Consider the following 19,096-nt stretch of genomic DNA (forward strand, 5'->3'; position numbering starts at 1 on the left):
CATTATCAAGGTGACTAACCTCAGGTGACTAACCTTCATAATGGGAGAAGCTGCCTTGGCGGACCCAGATTTGAGACTGTGCATCCAGGAAGAAGACCCTAGTTGACGAGAAGACATGGCTCGCGTTCCAAAGAGAAGGCGGCTCATCAGGATATATGACGATGATGATCTTCAGGTGAACATCTTGTTTCCTTGATGGTCTAAGATGTCCACACCGCGCCAGTGATCATCGCCGATAAAAATGCTGGCGATTGGATGATGACTGTGGAAAAGTGCAGCTCAAGTGCTGGTGGTCAGATTACTCCGGATGCGAAGAAAGAGCTGGATCCTTAGATCTTGCAGACCTCCACTGCTTGAAGTATATGATCGAGGCACCGACTAATAGCCTGCTCTACTTAGCATCCAAACGGTATATACCGAATGCTCTTCTTCTTACTGTTGTCGCAGTCCGCTTCGGAGGCAGCGCATGAAGGCAACAAACCAGGAGAGGCATCTCTTGCAGTGCCTGACACAGAACAGGCGCCAGATCTGCCAGCAAACATTGAAGAGGTCGACGAAGACGATTTCAGCAATTTTCCCAGCGACACTCTTGCAGCAGTGCTGCTGCTAAGAGCCCAGTTCCCTTCAGGCTGGAGCAGGGATGTCCCACCTCTAGTGCTCCGATCGCAGATATACAGCATTGTCAAAGATAGGACGGTGGTGGACAGACAACTGGATGAGCTCAGGTGGGCAGCATTCGCCTGAACCTTCCACCGCACATACCATATAGGAATTTACTTGCTGCTTGTAGCCAGCAGTCACACAATAATGTCGCACATGCATTTTGCAACAAAACTGCAGCATCAATGCTGCTTGAATGAGGGTTCGCTTGAGGTGTCAATGCTGACAGTCGCATGTGCTGCAGGCTTCAAAACAAGCTGCGCATGTTCAAGCTGCTTACACTGCAAGACGTCTATGCCTACCTGCCAATCGAAGACTATCAAGCGCTCATCAGCAGGCTAGAGCATGTGCAAAAGGTTTTTGCTCTCCTTTAGCTCATAATGCCTGGCGGCCTGATGCACATGGAATCGCAGCTGCTTGTAGCTTCTCTGCTGGAGTCATTGGATACCACGGGGGCAGAACTCTGCAGTTTCGCACCCATCTGGCAAACAGAGAAGCAGGAAATTCAGGTGTTCTGTGGCGGCTTGGTGGCTATCTGTGAAGCTGAAGTTGGGCTTGGGCTTGTCGGACAGGAGAAAGGCACAGTGGATATTGTGCTGGCGGTATTCCAATGGTACATGCAGCGAGTGCTGCCCCAGTGTACAGGGATTGACATCTCTCACGAGGACCTGATGTGGCACCTGTCGAGAGATGACAGGTGAGCACAGCGTCCCAGCTCCGCATATGCAACAGCAGCAAGGATCTTCTGACTGAAGGACAAAATATACCTTGTACTCAACAGGCGCATAGTGATCTCCTAGTACAGATTCCATTCATACGGGGTTTTGAAAGCAAGCCTGAAATGATTTCAAGGAGCGATTTTGTTTCGCAAATCGCATGCCAGGGTGGTTGATTCGTGCGCGACATGTGCTCAGGGGGAATGAATCGCATGAGAGGGTGACGGAGGCGCATGTGTCGCTGCTGCTGCATGTGGGGTTGCTCACGCGCCACTCAGTCCCCGGCAGATTCCTCTTTGCACTTCCCAACGCCGGCCCTGTCGTCAAGGGCATCATAGCAGGCCGCAAGGTGACCACCTATTGTCATGGATCAGCTAGGTATATACAGTATATCAGACGAGGCACATTTTGCCGCTGGGGTCTGAAATCGCAGCATTGGTGTCACTCCATAAATACCCACTTCTGACTACAGGCCTTGCGGCCTCGAGGCATAAGGCAATAATGTGATCTCCTGAAACATCACAAGCTTTAGGCAGCCTGCCGTGGCTGAGTGGGACTGACCAACACATGCATTTCGCTCGTTCCTGGTGGCATCATATATGTAAGACATGGTTCTGCTTCATTGTTGGCTCATTCAACATGTAGCATGATGTGCATGCATAATCCCTTATTGTGTGGCGGGTGTGTCCATGACTCAGGAGCTGTTGGGGATGCTGACGAGGCGGCGCCACCCGGAGATGTTTGTGAAGGAGCTGGAAAAGAAGAAGCTGCACAGCTCGCCGCTGGGCATGAGGTGGCATGTGAGGGACCTGCTTGGCTCAGGAACGCTGCTGCAGACGCAGACCACTGTCGGGCCGCTGCTCCGAGTGGTGAAGAAGCCTTGAGTTAGATGCCTCAAGAATTCTTTATTTGTTATGTAGAGGAGAGATTGCATCACAATGCAGACAGCTGTGTTCAGAAGATCTTTAAGTTCTCTACCGAGTCCTTGCCAGTCTAATCTATCATCTGGGATCCAGCCCCCGTCACCCTTTGATGGCACGCTGACTTGCCTTCCTTTAAATCTGTCATTACTGATCATCGATCACCCAACCAGGCTTGAGACTCATGTTCTATTGACACATTGCGTGTATCAGGAATTGCCCTGTGATTGCACAGGCACATCTTCAAATTTGAATTTGAATTCATGATTATGTTTATATTGATTACGCCATCCTGCGGCCTGTCGAGCTCTGCATCACAGCCGGTCCCAGGGCGGGGCTGGCCGCGGCTTTGGGGCTCCCCACAGAGCTGGACACCTGTCACAAGTAGCAGACAGCCTCACGAAAATTTGAATTTGAGTTGTTGTTTAAATACTACTGACCCACCCAGGAGAACATGCAAGAGCATGAGTAGTAATCACCATGTCTGATCTGCTCTCCTGTGCTGAGCCTCATGGACAGGAGCATTATGTATGCTCTATCTGAAGCCTCAAGCAATGACCATCGATTAATGAGCAGTTGTGATAAGCAGACAGGTAAAGGGATCACCTGTGAGGCCAGGCTGCTGTCCATCTGCTGCAGGTAGGACATCCAGCGAGCCACGATGCCGTCTGTTACCATGGGCGAGCTCAGCAGCCCACTCAGCCGCTTCACAAACCGAGCCTGCGCGCATGAGGAGAGCATTGAATCTTGGTGGTGTGCATGCACTGAAATGCAAGAGGCTCACTTGCAGCTGCAGCATGTCTGACTCAAATGCAACAGCCTCGGGTTCTGCCACAGCCAGAAAAAGCCATTGTGATTTGTAGCTGGAAGCCACTTGCACATCAGGGACCGTTCCTGCTGGCTTTAAGGCACAGATTTCCGCACGAGCTTGTTCTTGTTGCAGAAACTGTTGCGCTCTGCCTCAGCATGCAATTGCACCATATATTTGCATGTGCGGTTGTTTCTCTGACTATATTTTCAGCGCGCAACCCCTAACATGTTCAAGGTCGGGATGCTTAGCAGTGCTAGCCAACTTATAAGCACAGGTTGTTAGCGGTCATCTCTCCTTGACTAGGGGGCGGGGGCATGCGCGCACCTGCCGCGCCGAGTCGAAGGAGCGGAAGCGCGCGCCGGCCTGCGAGAAATTGTCCGTCTTGTCGATGACTGTGCGCACGCGCATTGCCGGCCCCACGCTGCTGTTGTCCACAGGGTATGGTGCCGCCAGCGGCTGTTCATGCAAGAGCTTTGTCAGTGTCAGACAATCAAGAGAAGTGAAAAGTGAGAGATAGAGAGAGATCAGAGGAAAGCCAGGATGGTCAGGGATCAGAGAAGTCTCAGCCAAACGGAAACATCATGAAAGAGATTTGGGGAAGATTAGGGTGAGGTTACGGGTGAGGTCAGGGAGGGATTGGGACAAGATCAGGAGTTTAACTAGCTTTCGTCAGCTTGTTGTTGCATGCGCGAGTAAATACAGACGTGATCATCCCAGGTCTACTGGCCTACATGAAGAATTATGCAGCAGAGAATGACAGGGCATAGAAAGCAAAGCCACAATTCTGTAGGCTGTTCTCCAATTCGAAATTTGAATTTCAAAGGGAGCAGAAGTATCTGACCTGGCTCGCAAAGTCGGAGGGGTAGTAATTGACGGCCCCGGTCTGATTGGCGCTGTTTAGGGGCCCGTCCTGGCGAGTGGTGTACACCGGGCAGCGGGGTGCATTCACTGGGAGCAGCCCAAAGTTGGGGCCGATGCGGTAGCGCTGAGTGTCATCGTAAGCCACCAGCCGCCACTGCAGCAGCTTGTCGTCCGAGTACCCAATGCCTGCGCGGCAGTCAGTGCTGTTTGAACTTGAATTTGAAGTCAATTTCTGATTGTTGGAAGATAGGATTGCCTCTTGTGCCTCAAGACTGCTGACAATGGAGATGCATGACACAAGCTTGCGGGTGAATAGCAGGAAGCTGTACTAAACCAGGCACGCATGCTACAGCCTTTAATGCTGCAAATGTGCTGTAAATATTTTTGGCCAAATGCTGGCAGATTTGCCACTACCTTTGTTGTGGGCCCACAGAATTCTAGGAATAGGCTTCAAAACACTCTTCAAAATAGTCTCAACCAAGAAAATGAACACGACATCAGGCGAGGGAAGAGCTCTGTCCAATCAGACTTCAGGCAGGGAGGCGGGCGCATGCTGACCTGGCACGATGTGGGCAGGCGAGAATGCGAGCTGCTCGTTCTCGTTGTGGAAGTTGCCAGCGTTCTGATTGAGCACCAGTTTTCCCACTCGCCGCATTGGGAACTGCTCCTCCGGCCAAACCTGGCCCATGCACCACTGTTCATGTCCAAACCAAGGGGCCTCGAAAGACTTCTGTTTTGTTTCCCCTTTATCACATCTCACGGCTTACAGTAGAGAATGCTTTCCAGGATGGCTCTCAAACATGAGAGGACAGACATCTTCATGCTGCAGAGCTGCAAACAGCATATATGGCAGGAAAGCGGACCGCAAATTGAGTTGTGGCTTCAATAGGAGAGGCTTGCGCGCTGCACAAATAGGTGCATTCACGAGGTAGCATGTGTCACATGCATGCAAGCGCGCACTGCATGGCATGGTGGTGCAAGAAGAGAGGATCATGGCCTGCCTTGGTAGGGTCCAGGGGGTCGAATGCGAGGGTTGTCGACGCAGAGGGGTCTATGGTTTGGATGTACAGGTACCACTCCGGATACTCCTTGGCATCGATGGCTGTGTAGAGATCTGAAGATGCAGAGGAGCCGTCCGGGTGTGCCATGGCCACCTTGCCAATGTCCTCGTCCAATAGATACTTCTCACCTGAGGAGGTGAGAATGTCCTGCTCATTGTTGGACAATTAGCGTGTCACAGAGTTCAGGAGCCTTGCCCTGAACCAGCAATGAAATGTCTACAGATCCTGGCAGATTCTGGCAGATCAAGCAGTTTATGCACTAGTGGTAGCAACTAAAAGCTTATTTGGCGTCGCTTCTCCTGCTCCATTTAACAACTGCTTGAAGACCTATTTGCCTTCAACCTCATGATTGGCAGTACATTGCGTGTGATGCACATCCTTAAAAAGCACAAGTGCAAAGATGCCAATATATTAAAAAGCAATATATATAGCAGTTTGTGCACAAAGCAAGCAATGCCATGCAGCTTAGCTATTGGCCATTGCCATAAAATCAAAGTCCAGGTTCAATATTTACTGCCCTGAGATAGTGCATGAAACAGGGCCTCACCCTGTGAGGGCACCCAGCGAAATTTGGCGAGGTTGACTCCGCCGGATTTGTTGATGAGCGAGTATGTGTTGACACTGCTGCCGTTCATGTGGCGGTAGTCTGCCGGTATGCCCACATCATCAAGTAGATAAGTCACCTGCACGCACATTGCCTCATGCTGCTTGCTTGAAGGAGGCTGTCTGTCTTGTGCATCAGGCAGCCTTCCTGGGGACAAAAGTTGTCTGCCAGTCAGGTCTGCAGGTTTGACTATGGCATTGCCTGTCTGTGCCAGGTCTGCGCAGAAGGGAATGCCATAGTCTGCACTATTGGCATTTACAGCAGGAAGGGGGGCATACATCCAACCTTGAAGCTTGAAGCCAGTATGAGCGCCACTTGCCAATTCTGCAAGTTTGGCATTAAGAACCAGAGCAAAAGCACACAATAAAATTTGCACATTGCGAGCGCCATTTGTCAGATAACCAGCAATCAAAGGCTTTTTAGGATCCTGTCTGTAGGTGTCAATGCCGCCACTGAATTTCAGAACCTGCTTCCTGGACATTGACAGACAAAGTAGGTGTGCTGGGAGCAAGTGGGCAGCAGCACACCATGTGCATGCTCTCCGGGTGGTATGACAGGAAGTCGGCGGTGCGCCAGCCTGGCGACAGGTGGTTGACTGGACTGGGCTTCAGAGCATGGGCCAGGTCCGGGAACTGCGCGCCGTCGCGAATGAAGAACACCTGCATGCATGCATGCAAAAGTGGTGTGATGATCCGTGCAGAGTTGTAAGTGCTCTGCTGGCTCAGAGGAACTTGTCCTCTGCGTGCGCTTGCCATTGCTGAACTGTGATGCATCCACCAATGAGGCGTGAGAAGACTCGGCTTTCACAATGAACAGGGGTCTGTGACAAGGCAGCCGCTGCAAAACAGATCGGCAACAACCCTGGTAGGCCATGAGGCTGTAAGGTTGTAGCTGGTGCTGTACTGGTGCTCAGGATACAGGCAGGCGTTGCATGTGGGGAGCGCTGCACTCACAGGGATGTTGTTGCCGACAAGGTCCCAGTTGCCCTGCTGGGTGTAGAACTTGATGGCGAAGCCACGAGGGTCGCGCAGCCACTCCGGCGAGCCTGACGGGCCTGTCACGACCGAGAAGCGCACGATGATGTCGGTCTTCTTGCCGACCTCGGAGAAGACGTCTGCGAAACTTAGCGCGGTGATGTCGTCCGTCACCTGCAGTATAGGTATGAGCTGTGGGCAGCTTGATACTTTGTGGCCCCAGTAACATCACAGCCACATTCGTTTGGATGTTACCATGAAGCTCCATCACTAGCCAACATTGCAATTGTTGAAGGAGGCTGGATGGAACAGGACGAGCGAATCGACCTCGAAATACCCTTTCGCTACGGCGCCTCTGGCATGCACCACGCGTTCGGGAATCTTTTCACGGTCAAAAGTCGCAATCTTCTCCAAGATCTGGTAGTCTTCAAGCAGCACAGGGCCTGTGAAGCAACAAGCTCTCTTCTTTGACCCCGTTTAACCTGGCAAATAAAAAGTGTACCACGAGTCTCTCTGTAAATCTGACAATCTGATTGAAAATAAGCTGCTGGACACGCTTCCGACAATTTCGAAAGTGTGCAATCTGCGTGAACACAAGCAAGCTGGACGTTGTCATGTCGGCTGTCAAGAGGAACAGGTTCCATCTCGATTCTATAGTAAACAGAGTCCTGAAGATTAGAGAAAGCTGTTGTGGAATCTTATTCATAACATACCAGCCATGATCTGGCAATTTTCGGACGGACAGGTAGGCAAATTCGACATCTAATGCCCGGCATCCGGTGAAGCGGAAAAAGATAGCAGGCACACCTCGCGATCCGACAGTGAGAGATGCGTTATTGTTGGCAATTGGTACACCGAAGTTAGTAGTGAAGAAAGGCCCATTGTTGCTCAGCACGGGCGAGCTTGTCTTTTCATAGGTTGCAGCATCGACCACACATGCAGACAACCAAAGGAGGCCGAGCATTAGGGGTTTCATGTTTGGCTTCAAATGAGTTTTTCGATCATGTTTCACATCGATACTGAACATACTGTCCTGGTTTACTGCATGACAAATAGCATCCCGGGAAGCAAGAGCCTCTCGAGAGACATTCCCCGCCCTGCTGGAGCACCTGTCTCCAATTTTAGCAATTTATCCCACTTCTAGGACCGGCCTTAGAACGTGTGTTCCGACCATTTCGTCTTCTGCTGATCACCACTGCATTCTTTATACCTAGAATAATTCAATTAATCTCACGAATACACCACCGCATGTTGATGCTGACTTTCTGGCTCTTGGTGGTTGCCTCTGGAGTCTCCAGACACATAAAAATTCCTCTGCAATGCAGATGGACTCCTACAGACTCATACTTGCCTTCACGCAGGGACATTAGCACGTTGGATGAACGAAAGACCCTCTTTGACGCCCAACCAATGCAGCCCAATTGCAACCTGCATGAAGAAAGAATTCTGGCTATGCAAAGTACCCAAAGTACCAAAGTACCCTAACAGCTACCCTTAAGCTTCCTCCCATAGTTTGTGTATGCGTTGGTCCAGTCATTTGCAATGTCAGTATGGTACAGTGTACAGTTTAATCAATCGAATGACTGTGTCCCGATGGGATGAAATCCCATTCAGAGGACTCTTGATCATCATTCTAAGATGATCAACACAGATCATACAAGGGACTCCAGATGTCCACAGTGCCTGCCACACGCCCTGCACCATAGGCTAGGCCTCAGAGACAGAGGGTCTCCAACCAATTCACGAGAGTGGTCCAGTGACTCAGTCGTTCTGAGTCATCCTGGAGGGAATACTGCAGTCCAGGCCACATAGCAGCCGCCAGCTAGCAGCGCCTCCAGCGCCAGCCTCTTTGCCGCCTTCTGCAGCCGCTGCCGTTGGCTGAGTCCGGCATTCTTGCCTCCCACGAGGTCCCTGCACAAGCCACTGGTCTCAATGACATGCTGAGGCTGCTTAGGGAGAGCACAAAACAAAGTCAAGAAGCTCTTCATCGATGCCAATGAACAAGGGGTCTACAGTATCTATACTTTCTAAGAGCGGTGATCAGCACCAGTGAGCCGTTGACTAACATGGCCTTCACTTGAAGCTCAGCATCCTCCCTACAAGGCACACCATTTTATGACAACAGAGGGGGAAAGCTTTCCTCCAGGACTGCCTGTACACTGCTCCCATAGTTTGCACAGTCCCCAACCTTCATTTCGAATCCATAAACTCAATTTGAATTTGAACCTGAAGCGCAGGTTCCCGCTGGATCCAGGGGTGACTAAGTGGTAGAGGACCCCCCGCAGGTGCCCCTTGCCGACCACCCCCACAACGCAGCGGCTGCCGTTGACCGCCTTGGAGCGCTTGAGGGACCACGCCAGATACATGTCCCTCTCATGCAGCAGCGGGCCCACCACCTGTGGCATTGCCGGGTCTTGAGAAAGGTTTTGTGAATTTGAGACAAGGTCATTTTTAGTCATGATTGATGGACATCCCACGAGTCATGGATACAGACTCACCCATGAATGAGCTATGGACTTCCACTACTTGGCAGGAAACTGAGAAGGCACCCTGCACAAGATTTGCTGCGGTTGCAGGACATCACCCAACGACATCCTCTGCCTCAAATGTGCACACGACAGCCCATGCAGACCCGTAATCATTGGGAGATCTGGCATGGAAAGATGTGGCTGCCAAGAATTGACCACGCAAATTATATGTACCGCAGCCTGTTGTTGTTTCTGGGGAGAATATAGAATCACGGAAAGCAGGCAACAATGATTGAGGGTCACCTCTGGGAAGGCTGCGCTGTACTCGGCAAGCACGGAGCTGATGACATCATCGTCCTTCATGGCTTCCATGGCGTCAGCGCTGATGTCAGCGGTCTGCCCCTGGCTCTGCCACAGCGCGTCGACTAATCGTGCGCGCTGGCGCCAGCTCAGCGCCGACCACGCCCTCTGCAGCGTTATCTCTATCGGCCGATCCCCTGCCGTGCAGCCGGGAGGAGGTCAATCAACATGCCTTTTGCACACATCTCAAGAACAGCAGGTATGCATTTCGAAATATGTCGACCATCCAGCGTATAAGTATGAAACAAAAGCGTTGAGCTCGCAAATATGTTCATCTGGAAATGGCGTAAAGAACAACGCATGCACCAGCTATCATCTATTTCATTGCTTTGCTCCACAGCAAGTCACATGCACATGCAATGGTATTTGCTCCACTTGCACTCAAAAAACGAAGACGGCCACGAGGCCAAAAATTACGCAAAAATTCTCCACGTTTTGCTTGTATTTGGTCCCCACCAAGAACTATCTGCGCCCCGATGCGCTCGGCGGCGCGGCGGCCGGCGCGCATTTCGACGCCGGAGCGCGTCCCGAGCGCGGCCGAGACGCGGTCGGCCTGCGCCGACAGCACGGCGCGCAGCAGCATCGCGGTGTTCCCTCCCAGCCGCGCACTCCGCAGCAGCGCCGATGCAAAGTTTGGCCCGCTGCATTTCCAGCCACGGCAATCACGCGTGTATCGCAGGACGTGCATGCGACATAGCAAGTGTTTGATGGGTCGCTCCCTTCTCAATTACAGCTGTTCTGGTATGCACAGGTTTGGCTGTGCTCTTTCACTCCATCACCCACAAATCTTTCAGCGCGCTGCGTTCAAACTTCTTCTTGGGCAACACTCTTCCTCGGATTTCTAGGAGAAGGAAGTGGTCCTTGTGGGGTCCTCAAGCCACACCTGAGGCTCATGCCATTGGGACCCTGGCTGCGACCGGACGGCCCGGCTTGTTCTGCAGGAGCATCATACATCACTGCAGCCCGGCTCCTGCACACCTCCAGCACCACATTCTCTGGCTGCACTGCCTGCCATGCCAGCACACGCCACCTCAGCCCGCTGTGAATTGTAATGTAAAAAAGCTCTTGTCGAGTGCACCAGCAGGGAGTGCAGCGCTTGTTGCAGCTATTAAAACCTCTTAAGACGTGGCTGCAGGATGTGAGGGGGCTCTGCAGCTGCCAGGGATCCTGCAGAAATCGCCTGCACAATTCCTGGCAGCTGCAACGTCCCTAGCCCATCTTCGAGAAGTCTAGTAGCCACAGCAATGGTGCGAGCCCAAATTTCACAAGGAGAACAAGTAGAAAAGCCGATTAGGCACTCTAAACTCTAAACTCTACAGGAGTCCTCAGCTGCCCCAATTGTACTACGAGGAGGGGCACAAGACAAGGACATCCAAGACCAATCCTTCAGGATGTAATTCATGCCTTGCTTGCATGATATTGGCTTTGCAAGGGCAAAAGTGCTGGCATGCACTGATGTTACCTCAATGACCCGCGCGACATCGTCTGCAGATTGCTCTGAGAAGTGGGCAGTGCCGACCACAAACACAAGCTCTGGTTCCTGGCCATGACACTTGAAGCATGAGCCAACAAGATTGATTTATTATAACAGAAAATTAGACTAATGTCATTGGATTGCGTACCCTGTAGCCATCTGTCCGGCGCTCAGAGTAGTCTGCAGGTCTTTGTATTCCTGCCAACACTCCTGGCACAGCATAACAGGATGTCAGATGGCCTTTGAAACCTAAATATCCGCGCAAACAACAGGAAATTAAAGAAATGGGATAACAGACATGACGGTCTTGCCTTTCTGAGCCAAGTCTAGCAGCTGAGGGTAGCGTGTCTCGATGATCTGGCTGGCGCTCGACGCGATCACAGATCTGTGATCGAATGTTCCAGGTGGTCCCTCTACCTTGCTGTTGCCTGATGCATGCAATCTGAATCTACACCTTGCCTGAGGGGGCGATGCCCTGCTCGATGTACTTTTACAAGTGTATCCTGGAACGAGAATCAAGCGTGAGGAGAAGAAATAAGCTCGCATGGAGGGTGACTGTGACAAGATCTCAAGGTCATAGACTTTGACTATGCGGTGCTGGTGGGCCTTCTGTTTGTTGAAGTCTGAGCGCGTTCCGAAACTCGTCTCGGAGCTGCCAAGATAGGAAACGAATTCTGCAAGATCCTAGGATATGGTCTTGGAGCGCTTTCCACGAGCGAGAGGTCGTACACGAGAACTGTCAGTCAGCCAACTGGTGCCGCAGACTCTCTTTTGGACTTGTCTCGCTGTCACTATCGCTGCACGGGCCGCGCCGATATCTGTGGCCATGAACATTTTTGGCATGCAGGGGCTGGGGAGTCGAAGCACTGTGGTAATTTCTAGATCAGCAGCGCTCGCAAGGCCAGCTTCGTGTTTCTTCTTTCCACAACTGCCATCAGTAGACCGCAGATGCATCAGGGTAATGCTCTGCTGGTTCTGTCATGGCATCATGATGGCACTGGATATCAAACCCCGAGGAGGTTTAGTCGCTCAGGACATTGCATGAAACTCGTCATGCGTCGAATAGACATGTCACTTGTACTGCTTGCACTCTCCTAGTGTCTACTATGAACATCTGATATGCTCTGTTCTTGGTCCCATTTCTTGATGCCAGGCAAAATAAAATTCGTACGCCCTGGTGCCTCAACTTGGAACATCCAATTTCAGCAAACGCAATCTTGGACGATCATGTACCGGAAGCTTGTCAGAATGGGTGCCTTGGCCGAGCAAGCCTCAGGGTCTTCCCCATCAGGAGCACATGCACCCTCTACAGGCGGATTCAGAATCATGGTGTGGCGTTCTGATCATGTTTATATATCTGCAGCAGGGGCTATCATGGCGATCAAAGCAGCAGAAGTGCAGGCAGTTGCGCGCACATGCCGAGCCAGAGGCAGAGGAGAGCACAAGCGAACGCACAGAATTGGACAATGGCGACAGCGATGCAGGTGTGGACGTGCCACCAGCACTGACCGGCAACAGCAAATTCGCATCGGCGCTGCAGGCTGCGCTGAAGCGCTCGGGGGATGCAGGAGTGCTCACTGCGGGAGAGCCTGCCGAGCGCAAACATGAGCCCCCGTGAGTCCCTCATCTTCTACCCCATTTCCCCTGTTTGCAGCACGCCAGCTGCCCTGGAAAAACACTACAAGATATGGCAGAGAGAGTGTGCCCGGGTTCCTGACAAAGGTCGCGGGTCCGGTCGCCAGATCCATTTTACCTTTTGGACGACATACTAAATTTATCATGTGCTAATGGCTCCTTCACTGCCGTTGATTTGTGCACACTTACCTTGTAATTGCCATATGCCTGCCAGATGGGCTTCCTTTGGCCGCAGTTGTAGAGTTTGAGGGGTGACAAATTTGCGCAGGCGGCCGACGGCATTGGAGGAGGTGCTGTTGACAGCGCTGAGGGATTCGAGGCGCAATCTGGTGATGATTGAACAGGGCAAGAAGGAGCTTGAGGCGGCAAAGGAGCGCGAGCAGATGCAGTTCGATCGGCTGCAATTTGCATACAAGAAGGTACTGCTCTTGGTGCCCTGAATACTAGTGCATTCCTGAAGCAGGGGCACAGAAACCGATCTGCCGGCCTAGCCCGAGGCGGCTGCTGCGGCTGTCAAAGGCTTATCTCTTTCATCATGCACATGCACATGCAATTAGAGTGAATGATCTGCGAACATCACAGCGGATCGAGTGCCAAAAGTAAGGAGAACGGGCTGCCTCGCAGTGGAAGTGGTACAGTTGTAAAAGTTGATTTACGAGTGAGCTGATGCAAGGGATCCATGATGAGCGCCTTGTGCGCCTTTTCTTGAGAATGGATTGTGTAAGAGTTTGTGTCCTGCCCCAGGCCACGCGGGACGCGGCATACGCGCGCACAATGGAGATGCTGCTCGAGAGGGAACGCGCAAAATAGACGCACGCCGTGCCGAATTAGTCATCGGGCTTGAATTGGCGGGAGGAGGGAACGCCCCCACGGCCATAGCAGAGAGTGCAAGAATGCGCATGCTTTGAGGACATATTCAGGTGAATGCAGGTGAGATGAGTGAGAGCAAAAATAAAATTTGCAAATGTTGAATAGTGCACTCTTGTAGTTCAGCTCACAAGACAATCTGCTGTGAGGAGAAAAAATGTGAGGAGAAAGGATGTCACACGACGGTCCTGTTGGAATGGCAGCAGAAACATTACATCTGCAGACCCACAGCACGGAATTTTTAATTGTGTATGGACAGAGTGGGAAAATATTGGTCTGCAGCACAGCAGATTGGCAAACAACCAATTGTGTTATTGAAAAAGACTTTGGATGTGATTGGTAGACATGTACACACTCTATTTTTCTGGTCAGCTCCTCTTTTGTAAAGTATGATTGGATGTTGCAAGCCACTTGTTCCTGAAATTTGATGCTTTAATTACATGGGCTCCTATCCAAATTATGCTGGGCCTGAACATTTTCTGTTCAAGTTCTCACCCAAAGTGTGTGCGCCCTCACTGCAAACAATAGACAGCATCTTCTTCAATGGCAATTCTTCTACACCTATCCTCCGCAAAATAGATTTGCTGAACAGCCAATTTGTCTCTGCGTCAATTTGCAGGACTTCCCAATCAGTGCTCATAAATAAGGTCAATCCACACTCTGGGCCTCTCAGCCCTCGTTTCCAAAACATTCATTCAATATTTGCGGAACGCAGAAAGCAAACTTGAGTTCGGAACTTTGAGTTTCAGACAGGAACACCAGATGCCATCCACAGCCTGCCATTTTTCAGGCAGGCACCTTGTTCTACCACGCACTGCACAAACAAGTCAGAACTCCCACCATTCATGCGCCTGTTGGTATGCTCTGGCGCTCAGTACAGAATTCACGGCGTGCCGCTCTAGGAACGAGGCAGCCTGTCTCTTATGTACCAGAAGAGGTCTGGACCATGCTCCAGCCAGTGAGCAACCAAGGGCAAACAGCCACAGCTCAGGACTCCCAGCAGTGCTCTGCAGCCCTTCAAACAGAATGGCGCGCCGCCCAACGCTTCCAAAAATACTACTAGCAACTTCTGCTGCCCCCAGTAAAACCCGGCCTGACTAGGGGGTTGGGCTCGGGCTAGCAACGTCATTTTCTGAGACCAGCAGCGGCGGCTGCGGCTGCGGCGGCAGCGGTGGTAGAGGCGGCAACGGCGGCGCTCCCGGGGGCCTGTTTGCATGCAGTGTTTGATTTGAATTTGACTTTCAAAGTTCTGCTGCTTGTGTGGGTGCCACTGAGCGGGAAGCCACTGCCTCGGCAGCGTGAAGAAAAAAATCAATACCTTTCCCATCCACAGCTCGGACAACCAAGAAAGTAATTGCTCAGCCCCTGCGGTGCAGTGAAGGGTGTGAAGGACATGACAATGAGATCTCGTGTGCTAGTGCAAAGACGGCAGCGCAAAGAGCGAAAGACGAGTGTTGGTGGGGTGTCGGGGGAATTAAAAAGGGTGAAACCTGGGGGGTCGGCCGCCGTTGCCGTAAGGGTCGCTGCCCCGAGTATCGGAGCCGACCGGGTCACTTCCGCGCGTGTCCGACCCTCTGTAATCAGTCCCGCCCGAAGGTGACGGACTGTTGCCTCCATATGAACCGGACCCTGCACACCACAGGACCCCTCAGTCCCCTCTCGTGACAACTCCCAATCGAGAATTCTCCCTATACAAAATGCACAAAAACACCCGACAACAGCCGCTGCCAGGCGTGCTGCCAGGTGTGGACCATTGCAGTGTAGAATTCTCGAGGCTGCCGCCTGCTAAATACAATCCAAAGAAATGTGACGCTGAAGGCGGAGCGCACCTGGTGAGGGGGAGGATCCCGACTCAGCGACGGCCACATTCTGGCCGACAGTTGCGCGATAGCCGGCGTCAGAGTACGGCGGAGGCGGCGGCGGTGGCGGGGGTGGCGGCGGGGGCGGAGGCGGGGGTGGCGAGGATGATGATGACTCGGGGGATGGTGATGGTGAAGGTGAGGGAGAGGGAGACGCTTCACTAGACGCGGGCGCCTCAACCGGCGGCGCAGCCGGCGCCGGGGACGGCGACGGCAGCGAGTACGACGCCACCGGGCCGCTCGGGGCGGCCTCCGGCACAGACGCCGGCGCGGAGACGGTGCCGAGTGGCGCGAAGGCCGGAGCGGACGCCACCGACGCCGTGACGGCCCCTGGCGCAGGCGCAGCAGCCGCTTCCGCGGCGGCCGCTGGCGCGGGCGCGAGCGCGGCCGCCGGCAACAGCTCCGGCGCCGCCAGCGGCGCGAAGGCCGGCACGGCGGCGGCCGGCACGCCCGTTACGGGCTCCGGCGCGGGCGCCGACACCGGCGGTAGCGGAGGGAATGCCAGCGCCGCCGGCGCTAGCGCCGGCGCGCCGGCTGACTCCGGGGCGACGGCCGGCGCGAACGCCGGAGCGAACGCCGGGGCCGGCGCCGGCGGGAGGCTGCTGGAGGACACCGGTAGCCGCTGCTCCATGACGCCCTCCTTGTCTGTGATCAGTGTGTAGGCGCAAGCCGTCGCGTTGCCCACGTATATACTGCGCGCATGGCCCGAGTCAGCACCGGCCGGATTTGCAACTATCATTCCTGAGCAAACAACCCCTTTCCCTGGTGCCAAAAACACCCCAGGAAGAGCAGTCATGCTCAGCAGGTGGTCCGACCCACAGAATCTTTTGAAAACCAAAGTCACAGCAAATGTTCTGGGGCTTCCTGGGGATGCATGAGCAGATGGCAGCGCACATGCAGGAGCCGGGCTGGTTGCTGGACAGCTGTGGCTGCTGGAAGACCGTGCTGCCAGACGCATCGGTAATTGTCAGGTCTTGCTGGCAGATGTCTGTCAGCTGCACTGTGTTGTTCAGGCCGCGCCCCGTACTGGTCACGTGCAGCGCAAACTGCTGTGGCCTTGTCCCGTTCGCCACCGGCCATTGGTATGACGGGCCGCCTGTGCGCCACACAAGCGGCTTTCAATAACTCCCCCTCAACAAAAAAGTTCTACTTGGAGTCTCTGCAGACCCCAGAATTCCTCTCCATTCCTCACTAAAGAATCCCCATACAACTCTTTGGCACAGCGCCTGGCATAGGCACAGCATGTGCTCATGCAAGAATGCTTGCAACCCCAACGAGTCTCCTCTGCAACCCCTCTTCCTCAGCGCAAGACTGAGAAGGAGATATGTGGCACCAGGGAAGATGACCATTACAGCTGGCACCCATAGCTGCTGTCCTACACTACAAGGCATAACAAGTGAGAGGAACAGACAATTTGTAAGGTAATCGATGTGATATCCTCATACCCCAAGTGACAAGGTCAGAAGTTTACCTGCAGGGCTGTAGCCTGTGAGCTGGCCATTGTTGGGGTCTGCTCGGACTATTCTCCTGGGGTCTCGCGCGAGCGCATCACTCAGGCGCACTGCAAATGTGGTGATGGGCTGCTGCGGCGTCACCTGCGCATGGAACAGACAGTACCCGCGTTCAAATCCCCGCCCCGCTCTTGGCATTTTTTCTGCCAGGCTCATGCACTTTTCTTGCAGCTGTTGCCCCTTGGATTTGCCTCATTGGCGCGAGGCTTCATCGTCATGATAACGGCGCCCGCTTTGTCACAAAAGGCTGATTCTGCTGCAAGAATAGATGCTGCATGTGTGCTGCGGTCCCTGCTGGCTGCCAAGCGGCTTCTGAAAGGTGTTGAGGCTCACACAACAAGCTGAACATGGGGCTCTGTTCAGCCTTCTCGGTGGTGAGCACACCACACGACTCCACATAATTAGCTGACCACATCACCTGGCAAGTGCGAGGCTGTTTGATGACCTTGGTAGAGCAGGAGACGGGCAAATGCGCAGATGACATAGGTATTGAGAGGTATGCATGTGATTAGCGACGCACCAGGAATGTGAAGGTGGTTTCTCTGGGACCGGCCGAGCGGGTGTAGGCCACTCGGGCGGTGCTGTTACTAAGCCGCGAGTCATAGCATGCCTCTGGCGCCTGCCCCTTCTCCCTGTTCCCCTGCGGCTGTGCTGTGGCAGCAGTCGCCAGCAGCAGCACTACCAGTGCTGCGCAGGCCTGCGGCATCAAGCACCAAGAGATCAACATCCTGTTAGGAGAGATCCAGCAGTGCTGCACTGTCATCTGCAGTAGGAGCAACATGATTGATCGAAGACTGCCGCAATTATTCAGGAAATCTGCTTGATCTGCCTGCTGCTGAGCTGAGCTGACTAGTGGGCAGGAGGTGAATAATCTGCTAAAGCGAAAGGCAGACAGATGCCCTTGCAAGCCACAGTTTGCTTGGTCGGGTGGGAAAGAATCCTGAACGTCTTATTCTTCAACCATGGTGGTCTTTTAGAAAAACAAAAGTCACCATCAAAAGGCTCTTATCCGCTACATCTCTTCGACCGCAACCTTGGCGTACATGGCCTTCAGCTTTTACGTCAGCTAACACCATCCCCCATAACGCACTGCATGTATCTGATTATTGCTCTCGGTAGAGCGCAGCCCAATCAGGTGCCTTTTGGTGCAAAAAAGATGTTGCCTGCTCCGATGCCCAACTTTGACACCTAGAAGCCCAGGTTGGATATCTGATTTGGGACTGCATTTGTGATTTGTAGCATTGTTCCTGCCACAGAGACAATAATTGGTTCCTGCTGATGACACTCCCACTGACTTGCACTGAAGGATGGAGGGAATCCTGCGCTGCCCCACTCGAGCCTGAACGCGCCCTTCTTCCCATTCGCATCCCACGACCTCATGTTCGTCCAGAAGTAATGCTTCATGCGTTCAGATGCGCTGCGTACTGCCCGAGGAAAGAGCCTCGCATTTCTGCTTGTCTAGGAGGCTTTCCGCCGCTCAATGTCTACCGACTGTTCGGGTTCTGCGCTGCCTGCCGCAAACCGAAATCGACCTGCGCCTGCCGATGCAATTTACCTGTTTCAAGGCCAACATTCCCTTGAAGGGAGCTCCTCTCCTCTCCTTTGCCGCTGTCCCAATACGTTCGTCCTGCCCAGCCCACCAACGTCCGTATAAGAGGATCGGTCCCACCTCAAGCACGCGATTCTCTGGGCCTCAGGTGCCAGGAGGCGGCACATATGGTCTCTTTACGTTCATCGATGGCCGGCGATCACGTCTGTCGTTAAGAAATCGAGCATCGCGGGCAGCTGGGTGAACGATGCTGGGTCATCCTAGGTCATCGAGGGGATAAACGGACCAACGCTCAGTATCTCCCTTCAACTGTTGTAGGGTTCTCCATGCCCTAGAGAGCTGTTGCTGATCAGCAAATATGAGCAAACTAGCATCAGTAAGTAATCGAGAGGATCAAGTTTGTTGTGTCCAAGCATGCAAGCTTTCAAGCTGGCACCAGCAACGCTTTACATAGATTTGCCTGCCTGCCATTGGAAGTGGAATTCCACTGCCAATCAAGTACTCAGAAGCCTCAAGCTTGCTTCCACCCACCAGAAGGTTGTGCAATTAGCTTCCAATTCCTTGCCAGTCAGCACAAAACGTAGCACACACAAATATCAAGCACACAGAAGCCTGCTATACATGCATGGCCTCAGGCCTGCTCTTCTAGTCATTATTTCAAGTCAGCAAATCAGCAAACGAGTTCATCTGACAGACCTGATATGAACACCACACACTCAGACAGCCTTCACATCCTAGTCACCACGCACAAACCTGGCGTCAACCA

The 19,096-nt window shown here is 53.0% G+C and overlaps 4 protein-coding genes across 4 annotated transcripts; 2 read left to right on the forward strand and 2 right to left on the reverse strand.

Annotated features, from left to right (window-relative positions):
- Positions 1–115: 115 nt before the first annotated feature.
- Positions 116–2,260, forward strand: COCSUDRAFT_57833 (hypothetical protein; the record flags this gene model as incomplete). The annotated part of the gene is made up of 6 exons (XM_005644595.1): positions 116–175; positions 448–725; positions 905–1,016; positions 1,233–1,357; positions 1,575–1,725; positions 2,075–2,260. 6 exons carry the CDS (start codon positions 116–118, stop codon positions 2,258–2,260), a joined length of 912 nt encoding a protein of 303 aa, XP_005644652.1.
- Positions 2,261–2,578: 318 nt separating this feature from the next.
- COCSUDRAFT_37867 (catalase-domain-containing protein) lies at positions 2,579–9,012 on the reverse strand (the record flags this gene model as incomplete). The annotated part of the gene is made up of 12 exons (XM_005644596.1): positions 2,579–2,671; positions 2,903–3,016; positions 3,432–3,563; positions 3,949–4,154; positions 4,527–4,647; positions 4,970–5,157; positions 5,577–5,712; positions 6,161–6,292; positions 6,587–6,781; positions 6,935–7,050; positions 7,415–7,494; positions 8,834–9,012. The coding sequence occupies 12 exons, from the start codon at positions 9,010–9,012 to the stop codon at positions 2,579–2,581; spliced, it is 1,692 nt and encodes a 563-aa protein (XP_005644653.1).
- A 3,242-nt stretch (positions 9,013–12,254) lies between these two features.
- On the forward strand, positions 12,255–13,354 carry COCSUDRAFT_44079 (hypothetical protein; the record flags this gene model as incomplete). The annotated part of the gene is made up of 3 exons (XM_005644597.1): positions 12,255–12,523; positions 12,813–12,963; positions 13,289–13,354. The coding sequence occupies 3 exons, from the start codon at positions 12,255–12,257 to the stop codon at positions 13,352–13,354; spliced, it is 486 nt and encodes a 161-aa protein (XP_005644654.1).
- A 475-nt stretch (positions 13,355–13,829) lies between these two features.
- Positions 13,830–18,555, reverse strand: COCSUDRAFT_67484 (hypothetical protein). Its single transcript, XM_005644598.1, has 7 exons — positions 18,337–18,555; positions 17,302–17,478; positions 16,742–16,865; positions 16,165–16,366; positions 15,241–15,962; positions 14,902–15,040; positions 13,830–14,617 (listed from the first exon to the last, which is right to left on the reverse strand). The coding sequence occupies exons 1-7, from the start codon at positions 18,352–18,354 to the stop codon at positions 14,509–14,511; spliced, it is 1,491 nt and encodes a 496-aa protein (XP_005644655.1). The 5' UTR covers positions 18,355–18,555; the 3' UTR covers positions 13,830–14,508.
- Positions 18,556–19,096: the final 541 nt, after the last annotated feature.

Source organism: Coccomyxa subellipsoidea (genome assembly GCF_000258705.1).
Source record: "Coccomyxa subellipsoidea C-169, whole genome shotgun sequence".
In the NCBI taxonomy this organism is placed as follows: Eukaryota; Viridiplantae; Chlorophyta; class Trebouxiophyceae; family Coccomyxaceae; genus Coccomyxa; species Coccomyxa subellipsoidea.